Below are 20,560 nucleotides of genomic sequence, written 5' to 3'. Positions count from 1 at the left end.
ACAATCTTACATGCGGTTCCTTTAACATTGACAAATTAGTTTAGGTTTCTTGGACCAAAGGTTGAAATTTGACTGACAGCAAACAACTTTACCTTTATGGGTTTTCCATTTGGGAAAGCAATGTCTGTGACATAAACACCTGGTCGCAGCATATCAGTCACTGTATCTCCAATCTGCAGTGACACTGGAGTTTTTATCACACAGTCCACAGGTCCATTATTCATGGTGTCTCTAGTAAAAGCAAAAATAAACATTGTATCATTTTATCATAATCATCAAGTAATACATTTTTTTCATTCAGTCTAGTTTTTAACTCTACATTAGTCTAGTTTATAGCTGGTACGTTGATGCCTGCTAAGGCAAGTGACTTATTAGACCAGTGTTTCCCAAACTTTTTTTCTGGGGACCCACTTTTTAGAAATGATAGACTATCGCGACCCAATTGACCTGTCGCTAAGCCCCGCCCCCCATTGTTACCGTGTGAAAACTCGGACAAACAAACCAGACTTGATTAGAAATACATTGTGGACAATGGCAGCTGACAGTATATGAAAGCAGGCTTTGAGGACGTTTTGATCGATAAAAGGATTTACTTTCCTCCAGAAGCTATCAAAAGGGACTTAATTATGCTAGCTAGTGGAAGATTGATATTATAGCTAGCTAGTGGAAGATTGATACTAAGATATGTTAGGTTACGTTAATATTTGATGTAGTAAGAATATAGTAGTTGGTTAATGAGCATTTTCATCTTGGGATTTAACAGGGAACCTGTGCCCACGTTGTTGGCTTAGTAGCCTACATTACGTTGAGCTGTTGCAAACGCGAGAGACGTCCTATAGGCTAACTATTACTTTTGATGAAAAATATACCCCGTTTTCTAACCTCTGGGGGTACCGGCTGTAAAATGATAACGCAGGAGGCAGTCTATCGTTCACTCGTTTACTCTCAACTCTGGTAACAAGTCAACTCTAGTTGACATTAATCTCAACACAACATTCCTATAACCACAATTAGACATTATCAACATTAATGCCATAACAACATTTTTTTTCAATTTCTCTCTTTCCCCCTTTTTTTTTTAAATCCCCCCCAAAGGCCATAGGGTCAGCACATGTCTACAGGTTGCGCCTGTCGACTGGCTTGCACACCCGTCCAGATCTGGTCACAGTCTGAGCGGGTATGGGGTCTGCATCGCTCTGGCTGGCAGGAACAGTCTGAAATGTATCAGAGTGGGTGTCTGTCCCTGCGTTCTCGCTGGATGCTGTTGGGGTGGGCTGGGGAACCGGCTCAGGTTGAAGGTGACGGCGGTTCCGCCGAAGCTCAGCTCCCTGCTGTGTCTTGACGATGAAAGATCTCGGAGTGACGCTCTCGCTAGAGATCACTGCTGGCAACGTCCACACCTTTTCATGATCCAACCTGCATCGGACTGCATCTCCTGGCTGCAGGACAGGTAAGGGCTGGGCTCCATGGCGACGGTTGTAGTAATACGCCTGCTTTCTCTCTCCCGTCCTTGTCTTTCACTGCAGCTCTGTTGGGCCATTTAGGTCGAAGACTCCTTTCCAATGTAGGGAGCGTTGTCCTGATCTTTCTCCCCATCAACAACTCAGCTGGGCTGATGCCGGTGGTGGCACACGGGGTAGACCTATAAATCATCAAGTCCATCACCGGATCTGCTTGTTTGAGGATTTTCTTTGCCGTCTGAACGGCTCTCTCCGCATGTCCATTGCCCTGTGGATGGTGAGGGCTAGACGTGGAGTGTCTGAAGTCGAGCTGTCTCGCCAGCTCCTGAAACTCTGTGCTTGAAAACTGCGGCCCGTTATCGCTCACCACCTCATCTGGAATGCCAAACCTGGCGAAGACAGCCTTCAGCTTCCGGATGACTTGTGCGCTCGTCGTTCTGGGCATGTGCAGTATTTCAATAAACCTGGAGTAGTAGTCTGAGATGACTAGGTAATTTTGGTGATTGTACTCACAGAGATCCATTGCGATTCTCTTCCACGGACGTTCTGGAAGCGGTGGGATGAGAGGTTCCTTTCGTTGTGTTCTTTTCAGTTCACAGCACACCTGGCACGACGTGACAAGGTTGCGTATTTCAGTAGAGGGGCCAGACCACCACACTGATGAGCACGCTCTCTCTCTACATTTAACTAGGCCCTGGTGGCCCTCATGGATTTTCTGGAGGATCTCCCCTCTCATCAGCTGTGGCACGACGATCCTGTTTCCTCTGAGGACAAGTCCGTTGTACTCTGACAGCTCTGATTTCACCTGAACATAATGTCTGATACTGACAGGCACTTTGCTTTGTGACAGACTGCAGTTCAGTGTCTGATGCAGTCACCGTTTTGATCTCGTCCAGCTTGTTCTTGCTTGCGGGGATCGCACCCACTACATTAGCAACATAACATGCCACCTCGCTGTGTGTGTCTGTCTCTGAACACGTGCCAGCCAGCGGACTACGGGAAAGGGTGTCTGCGACAACCAGAGTTTTACCTGGAGCATACTCTGCTACCGGGTTGAATCTCATCAGTCTCATGAGAAGACGCTGACATCGTAACGGCACGTTGTCCAGGCTGCGGTTGTTAATGAGAGGCACTAACGGCTTGTGGTCGGTTACCAGTTTGAATTGTTCCAGCCCACAGAGGTATCTGTAGAACTTTTCGCACGCCCACACACCAGCTGTCCATGGAGCTGGAAGAGCACACCCCCGAGTCCATAGCTGCTTGCATCTGCCGACACAGCAGTGGGCTTCTTCACATCATAGTAGGCCAGAACTGGTGTTGTCGTTAGTAGCTGCTTGATGTGTTCGAAAGCAGTTTGCTGCGCGTCACTCCATGTCCATGCATTCTTGTTCTTCAGGAGCTCGTACAGCAGCTGTCCTACAGTGGAGAGATTGGGGATATATCTTCCCAGATAATTCACCATCCCCAGGATACTTTTCAGCTCATGTACGCTGGTTGGTGGTGGCAGCTGCTGTATAGCTTCTATTTTATCTGGGTCAGGCCGGATCCCAGACTCATCAATGAGGTGCCCGAGGAACCGCAGCTGACTTTTTCTGATGGAGCACTTCTCGCGGTTGAGCTTTAAACAAGCTGTCTCAATGCGCTGCATGATTTTCTCCAGGTGCTGGTCATGTTCGTTCACAGTGGCTCCATGGATGAGGATATCGTCCATAAAGACTTCAACGCCCTCTAACCCTTGAAGAGTCTCCATCATCTTCCTCTGAAAAATTTCAGGCGCGCTAGTTATTCCAAATGGGAGCCTCTTGAAATGAAACCTGCCAAATGGTGTGATAAAAGCAGTGAGCCTTCAGCTGTCTGGGTGCAGTGGTATTTGAAAAAAAACACTAGCAGCATCAAGTGATGAAAAGACTGTGGCCCCACTTATGGCCACCTTACACCAAACAACTTTGACAAGATTTGGGAAAGATTCTTGAAAGATTGTAGTCTTTTAACGTATGCCCCCCCATTGAAGCATTACTCAAAAGGCTACAATCTTTCAAGAATCTTTTCCAAATCTTGTCAAAGTTGTTTGGTGTAAGGAGGCCATTAGTTTCACTGTGATTTCATCTGTGGTAGGCAGGATGTATTGTTCTCTTTTAACAGCCTCATTCAGCCTCTTGAGGTCAACACAGATGCAAGCTTTACCTGTGCTTTTTTTCAAGACTGGCACCATGGGTGCACACCAGTCGGTGGGCAGTGTCACCTTCTCGATGATGCCATTTCTCTCCATCCTCTGGAGTTCCTCTTTGACCTTTTGCAGCATGGGGAGTGGCACGCGCCTGGCTGTGTGTACGGCGTACGGCTGAGCATTGTCTTTCAGTTGTATTCTAACAGGTTCAGTCTTTAGTGTCCCATGCTCACCGTATGCCTGTAAATGTCCTGTGCTGTACACGGTTTCCTCCACCCTCCTCACCAGGTTCATCTTCACAGAAAGCGGCCTACTGAGAAGATTATTGTCAGCATTTCCGCGTACAACATATGCAGTGAGTGGATAGGTCTTTCCTTTATAGGTTACTGTGCTCTGGAACTGTCCCACGCATTGCAGCTCTCCCCCTGGGCTATCCAATGGGATTTCTGCAGGCTCAAGTAGTCTTTTGGGTATGAGTGAGTGGTAGGTCTCTTCGCAGAAGCAACTTGACAGCCCATTTCTCCGATGACCCATTAGCGGCTTTGTTCACTGCCCCAAGGAAATATGACTGCTGCGGCTGCTCAGTGACCTCACTCACTGCGCTCCTGTTCCTGCACACTCTACTCCAATGTCCCATTTTGTTACACGTGTTGCATGTGGATTCTCGCGCAGGGCAGTTTTCCTCTTTGTTATACCATTCCCTCTATTAGACTTAACGTAGTGTTTAATTTGCTTACTGTGCTTGCGGGTGACTTTGTGCACGACTCCTGTTGTCTCTCCTTGCATGCTGATCTGCGAAGCGACCTCCTCCGACTGCCTCACCGTCTCTACGGTTACCGCCAGAGTCAAGTCCTTCATTAGCTGCAATTTCCGCGAGACGTCTTTGTCTGTTACTCCCACAACAATTCAGTCGCGGATGTTCTCTTCCCTATTCGCGCCGAAATCACAGTGTTCTGAGAGTTCATTCAAAGCCCTAATAAAAGTCTCTGCTTTCTCCCCCGGTCTTTGCACACGCTGATGGAAACATGCTCTTTCGTGTATAACATTTCTTCTAGGTACAAAGTACTCGTCGAACTTTCCCAGGACTACATCAAAATCCTCCTTCTCGTCATCATCCGTGAATATAAACGAACGAAACACATTCTCAGACGCGCTTCCCATAGCATTCTCAGACTCGCTTCCCATAGCATATATCAGGCTGCTCACCTGCACTGCGCCATTTTCTCTGTTAAGTTTAGAAGCAGTTTAGCCTAGAAACCTAGACGCGCCCCTAGAAATCGAAACTTAATCAGGCCAATGAAATCGTGTATAGAGTCGTTAGGTGTGCTTAACATAATGATTGATGGCAGAGTTGCAACGGTTTGGCTTGAATTCCCTGCTACTTGAAAACAAAGGCGAACAGTGTGACACGAGTTAAGCTTTTATTAAGTTGGCAAACGTTTGAACTAGCCAACTAGCTCCGCTGGTGGGAAACGCATGGGACTCATAGCGCTGCCGCTGTCCTATTGCGTGCAGAGGGAATTTGAAAGACAACTGATTATCTCGCCCCTCGGACTGAGCACTGCGAACGGTGAGTGCCCAGACCCTACATTTTAACTGCTAGTAGCAGTTCTGAATCTTACAAAACGCTGCTTCCAATCCGGCCACTCTCCTGGCTTGTCAAACGAAAAGTTCGTTGGAGGATTGAATTTTGCCATGACTTCACTTGTCGTGCACTTCTGACACCATGTAAAATGATAACGCAGGAGGCAGTCTATCGTTCACTCGTTTACTCTCAACTCTGGTAACAAGTACAAGTGTAAAGTGTCACACATGGTTTTCTGGCACTACCGTACAGAACACAGAACACAGAACGTGCACAGGCACATTTTAACTACCGTATATGACAAGGGCTATCAGTATTACACGTCCCCGGTGCAAAACGTTTGACCATGGTTATCTGTCAGGGTTTTTTGAGTTTATGCCTACTCCTTGTTGTTTCCTATGGAGTTGTCCGAGCTGATGTCCGAGTCCCGTTGATGCTGGACTGTCATTGGCTCATCAGCATTCTAAAGGTGGTGCTTAGCGACAGGTCAATTCACTTCAGATCTAACATGCAACCACCAATATTGCCCAAAATGTCGATGTTTTAGGCCACAGGTTCTCAAACTTTTCTATAACCATTCTGGTCTGGCCCACTACTATTATAGGGTTTGGTGATGCACTGACTCCTCAGTTTTCCCACAATTCTGCAATCTCAATTACACTCATGAAACAATGTTAAATATGTTCAAAGCTGTTAAATTCTAGCTCAGTTTTGTACACACACACACAACCTCCTTTGTCCTCATCCTGCTTTGAACACGGTTGTGTTGCATTTTGAGCACCATCAGCTTGAGAAGTTGGAAATTACTAGCCTACCGAAAAGATCAATTTTAATGTACATCTGAGAGTTTGGGTATATTCTGGCATGCTACGCAGTCATCACTCTTCAGCATATAGTAAGCTGCTCCTGTATTTCTAAAGATATGTTGTAGCCTATATTGTGTTGTAGACAAATAGATCCATAACACCATGGACAATTCCGATGTAAACAGTCGGTCTCAACTCGTTATATTGTAGCCTATTTATTGGTGTTGTGTTTATATTGTAAGAATATGAAATTAATACATATCAGAACAACAGGCTTTTGCGAAATAGCCGAAAGATGAACAATATTGCGCCATACTGTAGCCTAAAGTTTGCGAGATGGAAAGAGGAAACTAGCGTTTAAATGTCCATTTAAATTATAGCCTAATCTAATGCACTGTTGTGCGTTTTAAATCCGAAATAAGAAGGAATGTGAGGAGACTGCTATTAACTTTCAAGAGTATAGGCCTATCTACAATTGAAACTACCGGTATCTGCAGCCTACAGTATGACGCAAATGTAATAGCCTGGTCCATCTGTCTGCTTAGTTGTTGACAGTATATTTTTTTACGATTTAAAATGATACTTTTTAGATTTTAACAGGCCAAGTTGAAGAGCCGTTGTCCGTTATTGTTCGTGCAAATATAGGCGGATTCATGTCCCCTTGCATTTTGCAACTGTGAGGTCCATGGTAAGCGCCCGACAGAAATATCGTTTCATTTTGCGAGTGAGATATCCACCCTCTGGCGTCCCCTCTGCGATGTGTTTGCCCCCCAGTTTCAGAGCTATTCTAAATGCAAAAATGAACAGAGGAAGTTATGACAAAACCGTGAATGTTAACAAATTTTTACAATTTCCGGTTTTGGGGAGGATTCAAATACCATACAAAAAACTAGTTGTGCAGTAAAATATTTTTATACAACAATCCATTTCATAAACTAGACATATCAAACATATAAAAAAACATGATTGGGTGGAGGTATCTCAAAAACTAGGCCATTTGGCCCTGGACTAATAGGGTATTCTATTTGTCCATTCTATTGGCTCCACTCTATTTTGAAGACTTGTGCTGGCCACACAAGTCTAATTTAAGGCTCTCACAAATAAATAGTATGGCTATATTGTATATATTGTACATTTTCTGAATCATCAGAGTGCCTTGAGTATTGAAGTTGAGTTTTGTGTCCCTGGTGTTCTTTCAAGCCACAGGGATAAAAGAAAGCATATAGTTTAGGCGGAAATTGTTATTTCTGGTTTAAAGGAGTCATGTGACGTCTGTGTTTGTCAGACAGATTCAGCACTGGGCTTAAATGAAAGCCTAAAAGGTCCCCTTTCCAATGATACCAAGCACCATATTATAGAATATTGACAATACCCCTACTATGAGCATAAACAACATATACACCAGATTTTAAAAACGGAATTTATCTTAGGGGGTTAGTAACTTCATGAGCTGAAAAAAATGATTTCGCTACCACCCCTGCACTGCTATCGTGATTTTTCTAGTACTAGGGGTGTATACCTTGCCAAAAATCACTATGAGACTTAGTCCCCCCAGATGATACCGATGGCTCAAACTTGGGGCCCTGGCTCATGGACTAATATTACTCTGTTACACTGCAATGCTACATGCGGCATTATAGGCTATGGACGAAACTAGGATTAGGATTATTTCCTAGAGATGTGATGTGTTGATAATAAACATGCCAGGCCCTATACTCCCCATATTCCTTGGGAAGGCTTCAGCTTACACCCTTATGTAGCCTACCCACCCGTGCAGCTATTCAAAGCTAGCCTGAACGAGGCATGAGTGGAAGATGATAAGCACTTAAAAAAAGCAACGCAAGCGTCATTTAGGCTACAGCTAAAATGAATTACATGTTAGGCTGTAAACTGATTGAGTTGAGGTAGCCTACACTGAATGAATACATTTCCACTAAAAATAAGCTTTATAACTGGTTAGATTTCGATTGTAAGCTATATTGATTTATCAAGTAGGTCATAATAATGAAACCTATAATGCAAAATTTGATTTGGTACAGCTATTCAAAGGTAGCGTATGGTCTCTATTGACTTCAGTTCACTCCATTTGAAGGTAGCCTATGTATGCTATCTATTTGTGTAAAATAGGCTTAGCTGGTTCAAAAAGTTTTTCTTTTTTGCCTCCAAGGTGGATAGACTAATTTAGGTAGTAAGAATGCTTAGGTTACTGTTTCTGCACGTGAGTAAATGATTATAAAGACTTTAGGCAAGGGTGTATCAGTGAGTATTTGCTGCAGCTGTTATCCAATTTTAGTCATTATTAATCTAATTAGTGTCGCGATGGTGAAGCAAAAGTTGCATATGGGTATGTCCTGTAACAAACTTCCAGAGGCTGGCGAGTTCAACCACGGTCCTTCAATTCTAACCGAAACGCAAGGACTGAGAGGACCAGGTGAGGGCAAGCAGAGAAAAGAACACGGCTGGAGGCAGAGGTAGAGACAGAGAAGAGGAGGAAGAAAGAGCAAGCTCTTCTGAGGATGAACCTGGATGGCATGACATAGACATGGATGACAACATTTCGTCCGGAGAGAGAACACCTGGCCCCCAGATTATAAATGGAGCTATTTACACCGTACTACAGCTTTTTCAGTTGTTTCTCACAAAATCCACACTGCTAACTGTTCTCCAGAACACTAACAAATATGGAGCATTCACCATGGTACCACATAGCATACTCTCACTTTGGAGGACATTTATGCTTATCTGGCGATGCTCATTATATGGGCCTGTTGCAAGCGTCGGCAACCACAGATTATTGGAGGATGTCCTCTACAGTTTGGCCTTTCCTCATTCAGTCTTGTCAGGGCGGCGATTTCATATGATTGCCAGAGCAATTCACATGAGTGACCCCAAAGAGGACGAAGAAAATGATGCCAGAAGAGGAACAGATCAGTATGACAGTACGACTGGCAAAGATAAAGCCCCTATATAAATATGAGAGAAGCCTGTAAAGAAAACTTTGATCCATATCAACACATCAGTGTGGATGAAAGGATGGTTGCTTCCAAAGCATGAATCAGCATAAAAACAGTATATGAAGGACAAGCTTTGAAAGTGGGGCTATAAACTCTTTGTCATTGCTGACTCATCAAATGGCTACATTTGGGACTTTTTGTTTACGAGGGGAAGGCCCCGGTTGGAGCAGGGAAGGGTCTAAGTTACGATTCTGTTATGGAGCTGGTTTCCACACAGCATCTCGGAAAAGGGTATAGGCTGTAGATAATTTCTACACAAGCCCCACCCTGTTCAATGACCTGACCGATGAGAATATTTGGGCATGTGGGACCATCCGTGCTGATAGAATTGGATACCCACGGAATAAGCCTGAGGGGTTGCAGAAGAATTCTCCCAATAGTCCAGGCAAAGTAAGGTCTGACTCAAAACTAATTGCAACAGAATTTATTTTCACATTTTTATATTTCAATTGGTGATCTAAACACCATAGTAAAAGTCATTGAAAATCCAGTTGGTGGAAATATGTTAAAATGAGGGTTGTTTTATGCATTATCCTTCAGCAAATACTGACAAAACTGTAATTAGAATGTCATAGAATAAGCATTCTAAAGAATATCTGACCCCATCTAACTTAACATGGAATTTTAGAATATTTCCAAAGAGTTTGTCATTTCTCAGGCTTATTTCAGATTGGTTTGTTGCTAATTGGTGTCTATTTTTACATTTTGGCCCTTTGAATCAATGGAAATGGTTGTTGAGTCTTTAAATAGAGCCAGTGTGTTTTTGCATGCAAGTGTTCCATAATGTTAAAGTTGTACAAACACATAGTTAAGCATTATTTAGCCTAGGAAAGTGTTTTTGGTGGTCTGATTTAGAGGTCACTGAATCATATACAGTATAGGCCTATCACACGAAAGTATCAGTCCATCATTTTCCAAGACTTATAGACTTATAGTAATTGACCTCTTTCCCGGGGGTTGACTGAGAGACTGTCTGTCCAATCAGATGTGCCTGTATGATGCCTCTTTACTTTGCACAATTTTGGCTAAAACAGTAATCAGACAGCACAGTATGTTTATGTAAGTGAAGGAATGAAGGAAAATTGTAAAGGCAAAGTTGAAGATGGACATGATGATGTTCAAATTCGACAGAAAGGTGCAGATAATTGCAGCTAGCCTCCAAAGAGGTGACTGTTGTGACGTCTGGCAAAAGGTGCATGCTATACTAATAAATTTAGTTTAAGATTAATAATTAAAATGCATGCCTATGCATGGGTCATGGTTTTACCAAAATAATAGAACAGCCAAAATTATAAATATTCTAAAAGCATATGTCCTGTACATGAAATATAACATTAATCAACGTATGTCCCATCTTCCTCCATACCATGCATAATACATACTCCTCTATTCTGTATAGACGAATCAAGTGGACAGCTGATACATTTTGGCCTGCACTATTAAGGGAAACAAATTATTATAATTAATCATAAACTATATATTTTCTAAAAGCATATAACCTCTAGAAGTGATGTGACACCAATTAGGACATGTCCCATCTTCCTCCATGCAATGCACAATACATTGCCATCTATTCTGTATAGGCGAATCTAGTGTAAAGCGGACACATTTTAACATATACTGTCTAGGGAAAGCAAATTAAACACCCTAAACTATATATTTTCGGAAAGCATAAACCCTCCAGAGGAGATATAACACCATTTAACATATTTCCCATCTTCCTCCATGCCATGCACATACATTGCCCTATATTCTGTATAGGCGAATCTAGTGTAAAGCGGATACATTTTAGCCTATACTGTCTATGAAAAACAGATTAAAGGAACCGTATGTAAGAAATGTAATTCAATTAATCATAAAATGGCCCTGATTTGTCACTAGACATTAGGAAATCATGCTAATTTCAAATACTTATATCACTGACAACAGTAGTCCGGCCAGGATATCGTCATTTAAAAAAGTTAAGTTGCAGCCCTCAACTGATGTTGATGTTTACATATTTGTGTTTTAGCCTGATCCGCCACCCTCCACCTATCTAGTAATCACAAAGTCAGTAGTGTTTCGGCATCTGGGTTGCCAGCTCTGCTCTAGTTACCACATCTGGGGTGTACACCGCTCTACAGTATTTTGAAAGTGATTGTAGTACCAGTTTTGGCCAAAATCCTACATACAGTTCCTTTAAATACCCTAAACTATATTTTCTGAAAGCATATTACTTGTAGATGAGATATAACACCAGTTAAGACATGTCTCATCTTCCTCCATGCCATGCACAACGCATTGCCCTCTATTCTGCAAAGGTGAATCTAGTGTACAGTGGATACATTTTGGCATGTACAGTCAAGGGAAAACAAATTAAACACCCTAAACTATATATTTTAAAAGCATACCCTCTAGAAGAGATATTGCACAATTTCAGACATTTCCCATCTTCCTCCATGCCATGCACAATAAATTGCCCTCTATTCTGTAAAGCTAAATCTAGTGTGGATACATTTTGGCCTATAATGTCCAGGGAAAACAGATTAACCACCCTAAACTATATATTTTCTAAAAGCATATGCCCTCTAGATGAGATATAATACCAGTTAAGTATTATCTTCCTCCGTGCCTTGGACATGGTACATATTCCTGTATTGCATTTACTCTGTATTAAAACACATCGATTTTAATATATCGCTGAAAAAGGTACAGCATTCCAAAATGTTCAATGTTAACATTTAAAATCATATTATTTGACCATCATTTGTCCTCAGATTCATCCCTGTGGGCTGAATAGTAATTGAGATATAGGGCTATATTTGTCTAATACGCATGGTCACTAGCAAATAGCTTAGGGGTTTGTCCAGTCCACATTGGGTGTGGTTTTGTTTTCAAAAGTCCGGCAAAAAGGTGGATCTTATGTTTCTTAATTAGTCATGGGTGTGTTTTGAGCGTAACATCCTTTAAAAGGTGCCATGTGTAAGAATTGAGGTATTAGCATGCTAAATTACTAGCCACAGCCCGACAGGTGTCATAATACCAGTTTCTGCCATGGGAGGCGGTATGCGGGCAACATAACCGCCAGCCAAACTGCAATACACGAATAACTTGCACGGCTTGTGGGCGTACTTGAAGCAAAGAGTATACACCTGTCGGGCTGTGGCTAGTAATTTAGCATGCTAATTCAGGTTGATATCTCTGCAGCACTATACCGTGTCATTCTTTTAATTACATCATCGCCCTTATTTCTTCTCATTCTTTTGATGCGTGTAGCTAATTTTTTTGGATATTTTTACCTCAATTCTTACACATGGCACCTTTAAAACAGAGGTTCCCAAACTGTGAGGCGCGCCTCCCCAGGGGGGCGCCAAATCATTTCAGGGGAGGCGCGGAGGGTTGATTAAAAAAAGAAGGAAAAACGTTTATTTCATTTTAGAACTATCTATGTATTTTTTTTCAATGATTATGTAATTGTCAACATTATAAAATCAAAATAAACCATAGAAGAGATGTATACTAAATCTTTGGTAGTGGAAAGTATTATTGATCCCTATCCTGTGTGAGAATGTATTGTGCCAAACTTCATAACATAACTTAGCAATAGTGTCCAGCCAAGCTAGCGGCAAGTTACCATTTGCATTAGTGAACTAGCTTACTTAAAATGGATAGATTTGTCACAATCGCTGCACGGCCCGAGCCTGATATAGGCAACAAAGCCAAACGTAGAAAATATGATGAAAACTACATCAACTTGGGATTTACCTGGACAGGATCTACTGATAACCCTCGACCACAGTGTGTCATTTGCAAAGAGGTGCTGGCGAATGACAGCCTGCGGCCTGCTAAGCTACGCAGGCACCTGACAACAAAGCACCGCGAGTTTGCGGAAAAACCTCCCGAGTTCTTTCAAAGAAAACTTCAGGGGCTACAAGGGGAAAAAAAAGAAGAGTAATTCGGGATTTTAGCGCAACGAATTCCAAGGCCACTGAAGCTTCTTATCGAGGTGCACTGCACATTGCCAAAGCAGGGAAGCCACACAGCATAGGAGAGACATTTGCTTTGCCATTCGCCAAGGAAATGTGTGCCATAATGATCGGAGAGGCAGCTGCGGCTAAACTAGACCCAATACCGCTATCGGACAACACCGTGGCCCGACGGATCTCGAACATGGCGTTGGACGTTAAAGACCAAGTGATTGACGCCATCAAGAAGAGTACATTTTTCACGCTTCAGATCGACGAATCCACGGACGTGGCCAGCTGTGCACAAATGCTTGTATATGTGTGCTACAGAGAAGACCTGGATATTAAAGAGGAGTTTTTATTCTGCCGTCCCCTACCTGCCCGTGCGACTGGTGAGGAAATGTTCACTATTTTGAATGCTTTCATGAGAGAGAATGACATTGACTGGACAGGCTGCTGTGGCATATGCAGCGACAGGGCGGGAGCTTTGATAGGCTGCCGGAGTGGCCTCATAATCAGAGTACAGCAAGTGGCCCCAGCCGCTGTACATCGACAGGCCCTGGCGGCCAAGAAGATGCCGGAACAGCTGCGCACTGTCCTAAACGAAGCAGTCCAAATCGTAAACTTCATCAAAGCCCGTGCGCTGAACACCCGTCTGTTCAGCATCTTATGTGAAGAAATGGGCGCGCACTACAGAGGGCTGCTTCTACACACCGAAGTCCGCTGGTTGTCTTGGGGCAAAGTCCTAACCCGCCTTTGTGAATTGCGCGAGGAAATACTGCTGTTCCTCTCAGATGCCAAGTCCCCACTGCTCCAGCACATGGAAGATATGAGCTGTGTTTCATTGCTTTCAGGAATAAGCTGGATTTGTGGGCTACGCGTGTGGAGCAGGGATCTGTGGAGATGTTTTCTACAGTAGAAGATGTCATGACGCGCGCAGATTTGCCTTTAGTCACCATACAGTCTGTGATTACAGAACACCTCCGAGGGATGTTCAGGCAGTTTGGTAAATACTTCACAGAAGAGACGGTGAAGGACGAGTGGATTCGAAATCCATTCATGTTCAACCCAACACCAAGTGACGGACTGTCCATCCACGAGAAGGAAGCTCTGACTGATCTGACAGCTGACCGGGAGCTGCAGCAGAAGATTACGCGCATCCATCGGAAGCTTCTGGCTATCAGTGGAGAACGAGTATCCCAGCCTCACAGAAAAAGCTCTGAGGAAGCTCACACCCTTCTCATCCACCTACATGTCTGAATCTGGATTTTCTGCCTTGACGTACATAAAGAACAAGTATCGTTCATGGCTTGCAGTGGAAGATGATCTCCGCCTATTCCTCTCCACTCAGCAGCCCCGTATAAGTCACCTGTGCGCAACGCGGGCGCAGCACCATCCTTCACATTAAGGTGAGAATAATATTCCTTCAGGGATATGGACATACAATAAGCTTTCTATTGGTGAAATAAATAGCTTACTAATTTCCTCTTTGTCCAACAGGGCACTTGTCTTGGGTGACAGATCTACATCTTACAGTAGCCTACAGACCTACAGCAGCTTACAGCCTTTAATGCGCGTTGTATAGAGCCCAAAGGCCTCGATTTAGGCCTTGTTGATTTGTTTTTTAACCAGTGATTGTTCGGTTAGTTATGAAACAATATTATATGTTTGTCTGAAATGAGGGTGCATATTTTATTCTGAAAGCCTCAAAAGTATACAGCTTGTTAAATTGGAACAATTTATATTTTATTGTATTTCGAATTTTGAAATGATACGATAGTAAATAGACCAATGTTTGTCTGATAAAGTGCTTCTTCTCAATGGATTCCGTTTTGCTGTCATTTTTATTATTAACTCATTGCATTGCATAGTATAGCACCGATTTAAGTGGCTTAACTGAAGTAAATATCGTTATTTGAAAATGATTGTGTGGCAGGGGGGGGGGGGGGGGATGCGCGGAGGTGTCACTGTTTTCAGAGGGGAGGCCCACATTGATGGAGTTTGGGAACCCATGCTTTAAACCGATGAGAGTGACATCTGGGTCATTCCGTGTGAAATCACCCAATTTCAGCGCAATTTGCCAGGTAACCCTCTCCGAAAAAATCTGAAAAAAATCACAGTACCATAAATACTGCTCATCCCTGTAGGCATCACTTGTTCCGAGATACCATGTTTGGTTCTGGAGATATAATGAAGAATATAGGCGTAATTCGGTTATAGTGGAACATTTAATGGTTGCCACGGCAACCATTAGGGTTTTTTGATAATGGTTTTATATCTGAAAATGTTCAGGGCTCCAAACTGTACAAGTTCACCAAGTTTCATGCTTGTATGGAAGAATTTTACCTAATTTTCACATATCCCCTGTACTATGAAAGTTCAATAAAACTGCCAAAGGACAGCTTTTTGCCATTGAGCTATGCACAAATAATTCCAATTTTGACAATGTTCCACCACTTGGATTTTCATGGACTTTTGGTATGTGATATGGGAAGGTTTCATGAACTGAATACAACAAAAATCATTTCTGTTGCAATTAGTTTTGGGTTAGGTGATTTTTTCTCATAGATTGCCTGGACTACAAGGGCACCATCAGATGGCTTAGGGAAGGACCCCTACTCTTTGTCCAGTGGAGGGACACAAGAGATAGTATAGTGCTAATAGTATATAGTATATTTTTTAATCTCGTGAGGGATAATTGGTCTCAGCATTTATCCCATCCGTGAATTTGGGAAACACACGGCACACAGTGAACACACAACCCGGAGCAGTGAGCTGCCTGCTACAGCAGCGCTCGGGGAGCAGTGAGTAACATAACTTGCAAACAATCTATTTAATATTCAGTCAGTAGGTTACTACTGATAATGTTTGTCATGGCATGTAGACTTCAATTTGTTCAATAATTATTGCCCAGATATAGGATAGGCTACCCGAAATGCGCTACACTGTAAAATCTAACACTTGTGTAAACTTGCATTAACCTTGTTTACTTTACTTTCAGCAACAAATGTGTGCATCTTAATGATTTGAGTAAAGTAACAGTTACTTCCATGTTGAAAAAAGCATGTTACTTCATAACATGCTTTTTTGTCTGAGACAAGTAACCTCAACAGTGACAAATTTCTACCATTAGGAGGCGCCCTTGCGCGTATTTCTGCAGGGAAGAAGAAGAAGTGGGAGCATGCAAGGAAGACGTTAACGTTACTGTGCTGGAGGGGTGTGATTTGAATTTTCGCCCTCTGTTTGCTCTTCCAAAGAATCGTTGAAAGCATTCAGAAGATTAAAAAATAAACATCAGACCTTTTCCTTTCGGAAGACTTTGTGGTAAGCTGTAAGGACATACAGTGGGCATCGCTTTCAAATGACCACTTCAGTCGCGCATTACGAGGCGTGAAGCTGCGTGAAGCTTTAGTACCACTTTCAGCCACTGTGCGTCGCTCTGCCTGCCGCCCCTACTGAAAAAGCTGGAGACTTGCCGAGAGTAATCCCAGCCTACGAATTCAATAACAAAATAAATCATGCATAATTAAACATTACCTCGATTTAGGCTACTTGGGTATGTCTTAAGGCTTGACTACACGGTGGTAACGAAAATCGAAATCGAAATTTGCTGTCTACATTATTGTCAGTGTTGGGGGTAACGCAGCTACGCAAATCAAAACAGTGGTGTGATAATTGAGCCAGTAGAGAAATAACTGTTCAGAATCAATCTGTAGCCTTGGATAGGCTTCTGCAGAAAACAATGTTGTTGCCGATTTAATACTATCTGGCGACGTTTTTAACAGGCTACGCAATAGAGGCTTAGTCAACTATGACCCACGTTTTGGTTTCGTAAATTAATTTGCCCTACTTCTTGACTGCAATGTAGTCAATTGACTGCTTGACATGTCATTTTTATTTTTCTGCTTTCGGCTTTATGCCGCAGAATTACATTCATATTTGGCTGACTTCTTCAGACGCGCAAAAAAACACTACCAGGCCATCCTTAAAAATATTTTCGTTTGCCGTAACCCGACCGACCCTGTCAATTTAGAACCGACGCAAATATTTTTTTTTTTCCGACTTGCTGGTTGTAAACTTGCATTAAGACCGACTGATTTTTTTTACTCTAAACAACCAATACAAATAAAATACTATTTATAGGCCTAAGTATTGTGTATATAAATTGCCTACAAACGTAGGCTCTCTTGAATAAAACCCTGTGGCGTCATCTCTACACATGTCACACTATGGCCTATACACTTCGTTTCATTCACACAAACATCTCGACTCTTATTACTTGGCACAAAGCTCTGGAAGAACTGTGCCCAGAGTACACAACTGTTTCACCAGCACATTTAAATGACTTGACTAAAACTGTGCATAACTGGAGGTACACCTGTTATCTGAGCAGTCTGTATGTCCTCATTTTGCGAATGTAAGGACGATATGAGTCTGTTGCATAGATGTCCGAGTCACGCATAATGTTTGAAAACCACTGACTCGTAATCACAATAATTTAACACACGACAGTTGGATACTTAATCATGTTCCCATGCCTACATTTTGGTGAGTAGCATAGAGATCGAAGTATGGCTCTCCGTTTGGGACATCGTAAACTTATATTTATATTTCTAATATTCAAATAGCTAAATTCTCAGCTTGTTTATACCCCACACTGAACGCGTAAGACCACTAAGCCCATCACTGTGGGGTGCGGTAGCCTAGCCTACTCTCTGGGATTTAAGTCAAGCAATATAACCATACAAATGTTTCAAAATGAGTAATTTCGGCTTTGTCTGAACTGGCCATTGTAGGCTACGTAAAAAATAAACAAGTAGGCATAGTCCCTATCCAATGATATCGGCAAATGTTTGTTTTCCAAAGTAAGAATTTCACTTCACCATGCACCTTCGACAATGAATAGCTCATTACACTTATGTTACTGTTGAACGTAGGCCTAACTGGTATCATTACAAACATTATTCGGTGTCCTAAACACTGGCATTTTATGGCATTGTGTCATGTAAGGTCGTTGCAAAATCTAGAGAAATGTGTGAGGTGGTCAGCGGGGGACAATTGACACACTTTGGATTGTGTTATTACTTGCATTCCACACTATCCACAGCTGTGGTATCGGGGGCAGGATGATTACTGTTAGCGCAGGCTTTATATAAAATTCTTTAACAGAAGGCCTGCCCTACAGTAAGTAGGTTAAATAACAGACCCGCCACAATGTGCGGTATGATGCTTTTTTACGAGCAAGATATTTTTGGTGCTCTGCATGTTCTTAAATAACAATGATCATCAGTAGCCTTATATTCGACCATTATTTTGTGTAAATGGGTTAGACACCAGGGGCCATATTCACAAAGCCTTTTATCTTACCACTAGGAGTAGGCTACTCCTAAATATCAATAAAAGATTTTAGCTATGAGTTTCTCTTATTAAGTTATTCACAAAGCCTTTCAGACCTAGGCTACTCTTAGTAAGGGAAAATGACAACTCCTGAACAGATTCTGGAGCTGAGCGCTCTAGAATCTTTGACTAACAGTCTAAGAGTGAGTGAGTCTTCGTTGCTATGGATGACGTTATTACTCATGTACGAGCTTGACTGAAGTGACCACCTTGATTGGCTGATGATTGTAACGCGGGAATGATTCCAAACACCTCTCTTACGATGAGTGGCAGGTGACAGGTCTGAGAATGCGTGCACTACACAAGGACAGAAGATGATGAATAACTGAATAAAAAGGCCTAGCCTAAATTAATCAAGAGTAAGGCAAAGCAAATAGCCTAGTAGCCTAATGAAACATACGGATTGATGTAGTATCTTTGTAACATTATTAAATTAATCTGTTACTATGCCTATGCCTACGTTTGCAAAAGAGAACATTTTAATTTGATTCACAATAATGTTACATTTAATTTACATGTTGACAATGAGTAGCCTAGTTTTGGTTGTTGTTGGTGGCGTTATTGCATGTTAGTTATGCCTACAATGCAAAATTGCTTCCTCACGATTGGAAGCTCTTGAACCGCATAGGGTTTCAAAACAGGCGAAATGCCACAAAACCGGTTTGTGAATAGGTCTGTGAGTTAGGAGTCCTCTTGACTTCTTTTAAGCGGTCACAGCTGGTGGGAAGGTGTGATTTGTTGGGGGCAGGGCCGGATTAACTGGGCTCAAATGTCTGATGGCCCCCCCTGCCCCCCAGTCAACGTGAATCGGGTGGTCAGTTAAGGCTATGCCGAAATAGTTTTCAACATTTTGAATATTAGTGTCGGGTGAATTAGGAAATGTTCTCAAAGTAGCCTTATGGCTGAAAGCTGCTTGGGATCCCCCCTGTCAAGCAATATAACCATACAAACGCGCGCACTCATTGTTTCAAAAGGAGTAAATTCGGCTTTGTCAGAACTGAGCTGTGGACGACACGGCACGGCATGCCCAATTGAAAATAAATTAACGCAACGCAACACAGACCCCGCTTCTCTCGCGTCAGTCACTGACATGAACAAAAAACAGAACCCGCTTCTCTCACGGCAGTCACTGACAGTAGCCTAGAATAAATGCATGGGGAAAAAAACTTCCCCATGACAAAGACACACTGAAAGTATATTTTGTCACTATAACATACATCTGTCCTTTGTCAAATGTGTTATGTTCCAAGTAGCCTAGTGCATAATTCTGCTTCATAAAGTTGAACAAATACATTTGCTTATTTCACAGAAAAATATAAATAGCCAGTTAGGGTCTACAGTGCAGAGTTGGTAAGTTATGGTAGGCCAACTTGGAGTGAACATACAAACAGGGGAAATTCTTTCACTAGTAGCCGAGTAGCCTCAGGTGCACACGTAGACATAAGGCCGATCAGGCAAGCGCCAATGAATCGTGCTCTCACGACAATCACGCCGTTAAACTTAAATAGGTTAACATCATTCTAAGTTCGCCTTCAAGCAAGGAAAACGATGATTTGAAGACATCTGTTTCGTTGGAAAGGCAAGGGGTAGCAACAGGGCAACACAGAGACAGGCCCGATGGCAGGGCTGTTATGAGAGTATTAAAATATGGGATATTCTACGGGAAAACATTAAAACGCCAAGACAGCGGGGGGGAAGTTAAAATATGTGACAAACACGGAAAAAGTTGGCATGCATTGTTTCGGTCCCCGTGCACAGGTATTATTTGTCATATTATTAATCTCATATGATTATTTGTGAAATTGTGCAAACAGGCGCAACACATTTCAAAAAGGAAGGACTGGTAGCATGCAAGCTCACGGGAAAGATTGATTTAAGAACGTTATCACAGTGTGTGGCTGTGGCGCAAAGCAGCGCAGGCGGAAGACAGCGACAATTGGCAGAGGAGGGTCATGTCTTTTTTAACAATTCTGTCGGAGGGTCATTGAACAATTTCTAGCAGGCAAGGGAGGGTCATGCAACTTTTGACTGAAGCACTCAAAATTCCTCCGGTGGCCCCTTCAATAAATAACGAACAGTCCCTAGATTGCTGCTGGGCTATATGTCTTGGTTCATGTCTGTTAACAACTCATTGCTGTCAAACGCGTAGCCTATCTCGCGGTTGCATCCATTACAAACAAACATGCA

At 42.6% G+C, this 20,560-nt stretch overlaps 1 protein-coding gene across 2 annotated transcripts in view; it reads right to left on the bottom strand.

Moving 5' to 3' along the window:
* nicn1 (nicolin 1) overlaps window positions 1–20,560 on the bottom strand; it is a 91,212-nt gene that overhangs the window by 58,484 nt on the left and 12,168 nt on the right. For both annotated transcript variants that reach the window (XM_042090066.1, XM_042090065.1), the window contains exon 2: window positions 93–231. In XM_042090066.1, coding sequence (XP_041946000.1) covers window positions 93–224 — 132 coding nt within the window. In that variant the 5' untranslated portion in view covers window positions 225–231. The remainder of the gene's footprint in view (window positions 1–92; window positions 232–20,560) is intronic.

The sequence above is a fragment of the Alosa sapidissima genome, chromosome 4 (assembly GCF_018492685.1).
Source record: "Alosa sapidissima isolate fAloSap1 chromosome 4, fAloSap1.pri, whole genome shotgun sequence".
Lineage (NCBI taxonomy): Eukaryota > Metazoa > Chordata > Actinopteri > Clupeiformes > Clupeidae > Alosa > Alosa sapidissima.
The sequence above is the reverse complement of the archived record's forward strand: the minus strand, read 5'-3'. Positions and strand labels throughout refer to the sequence as shown.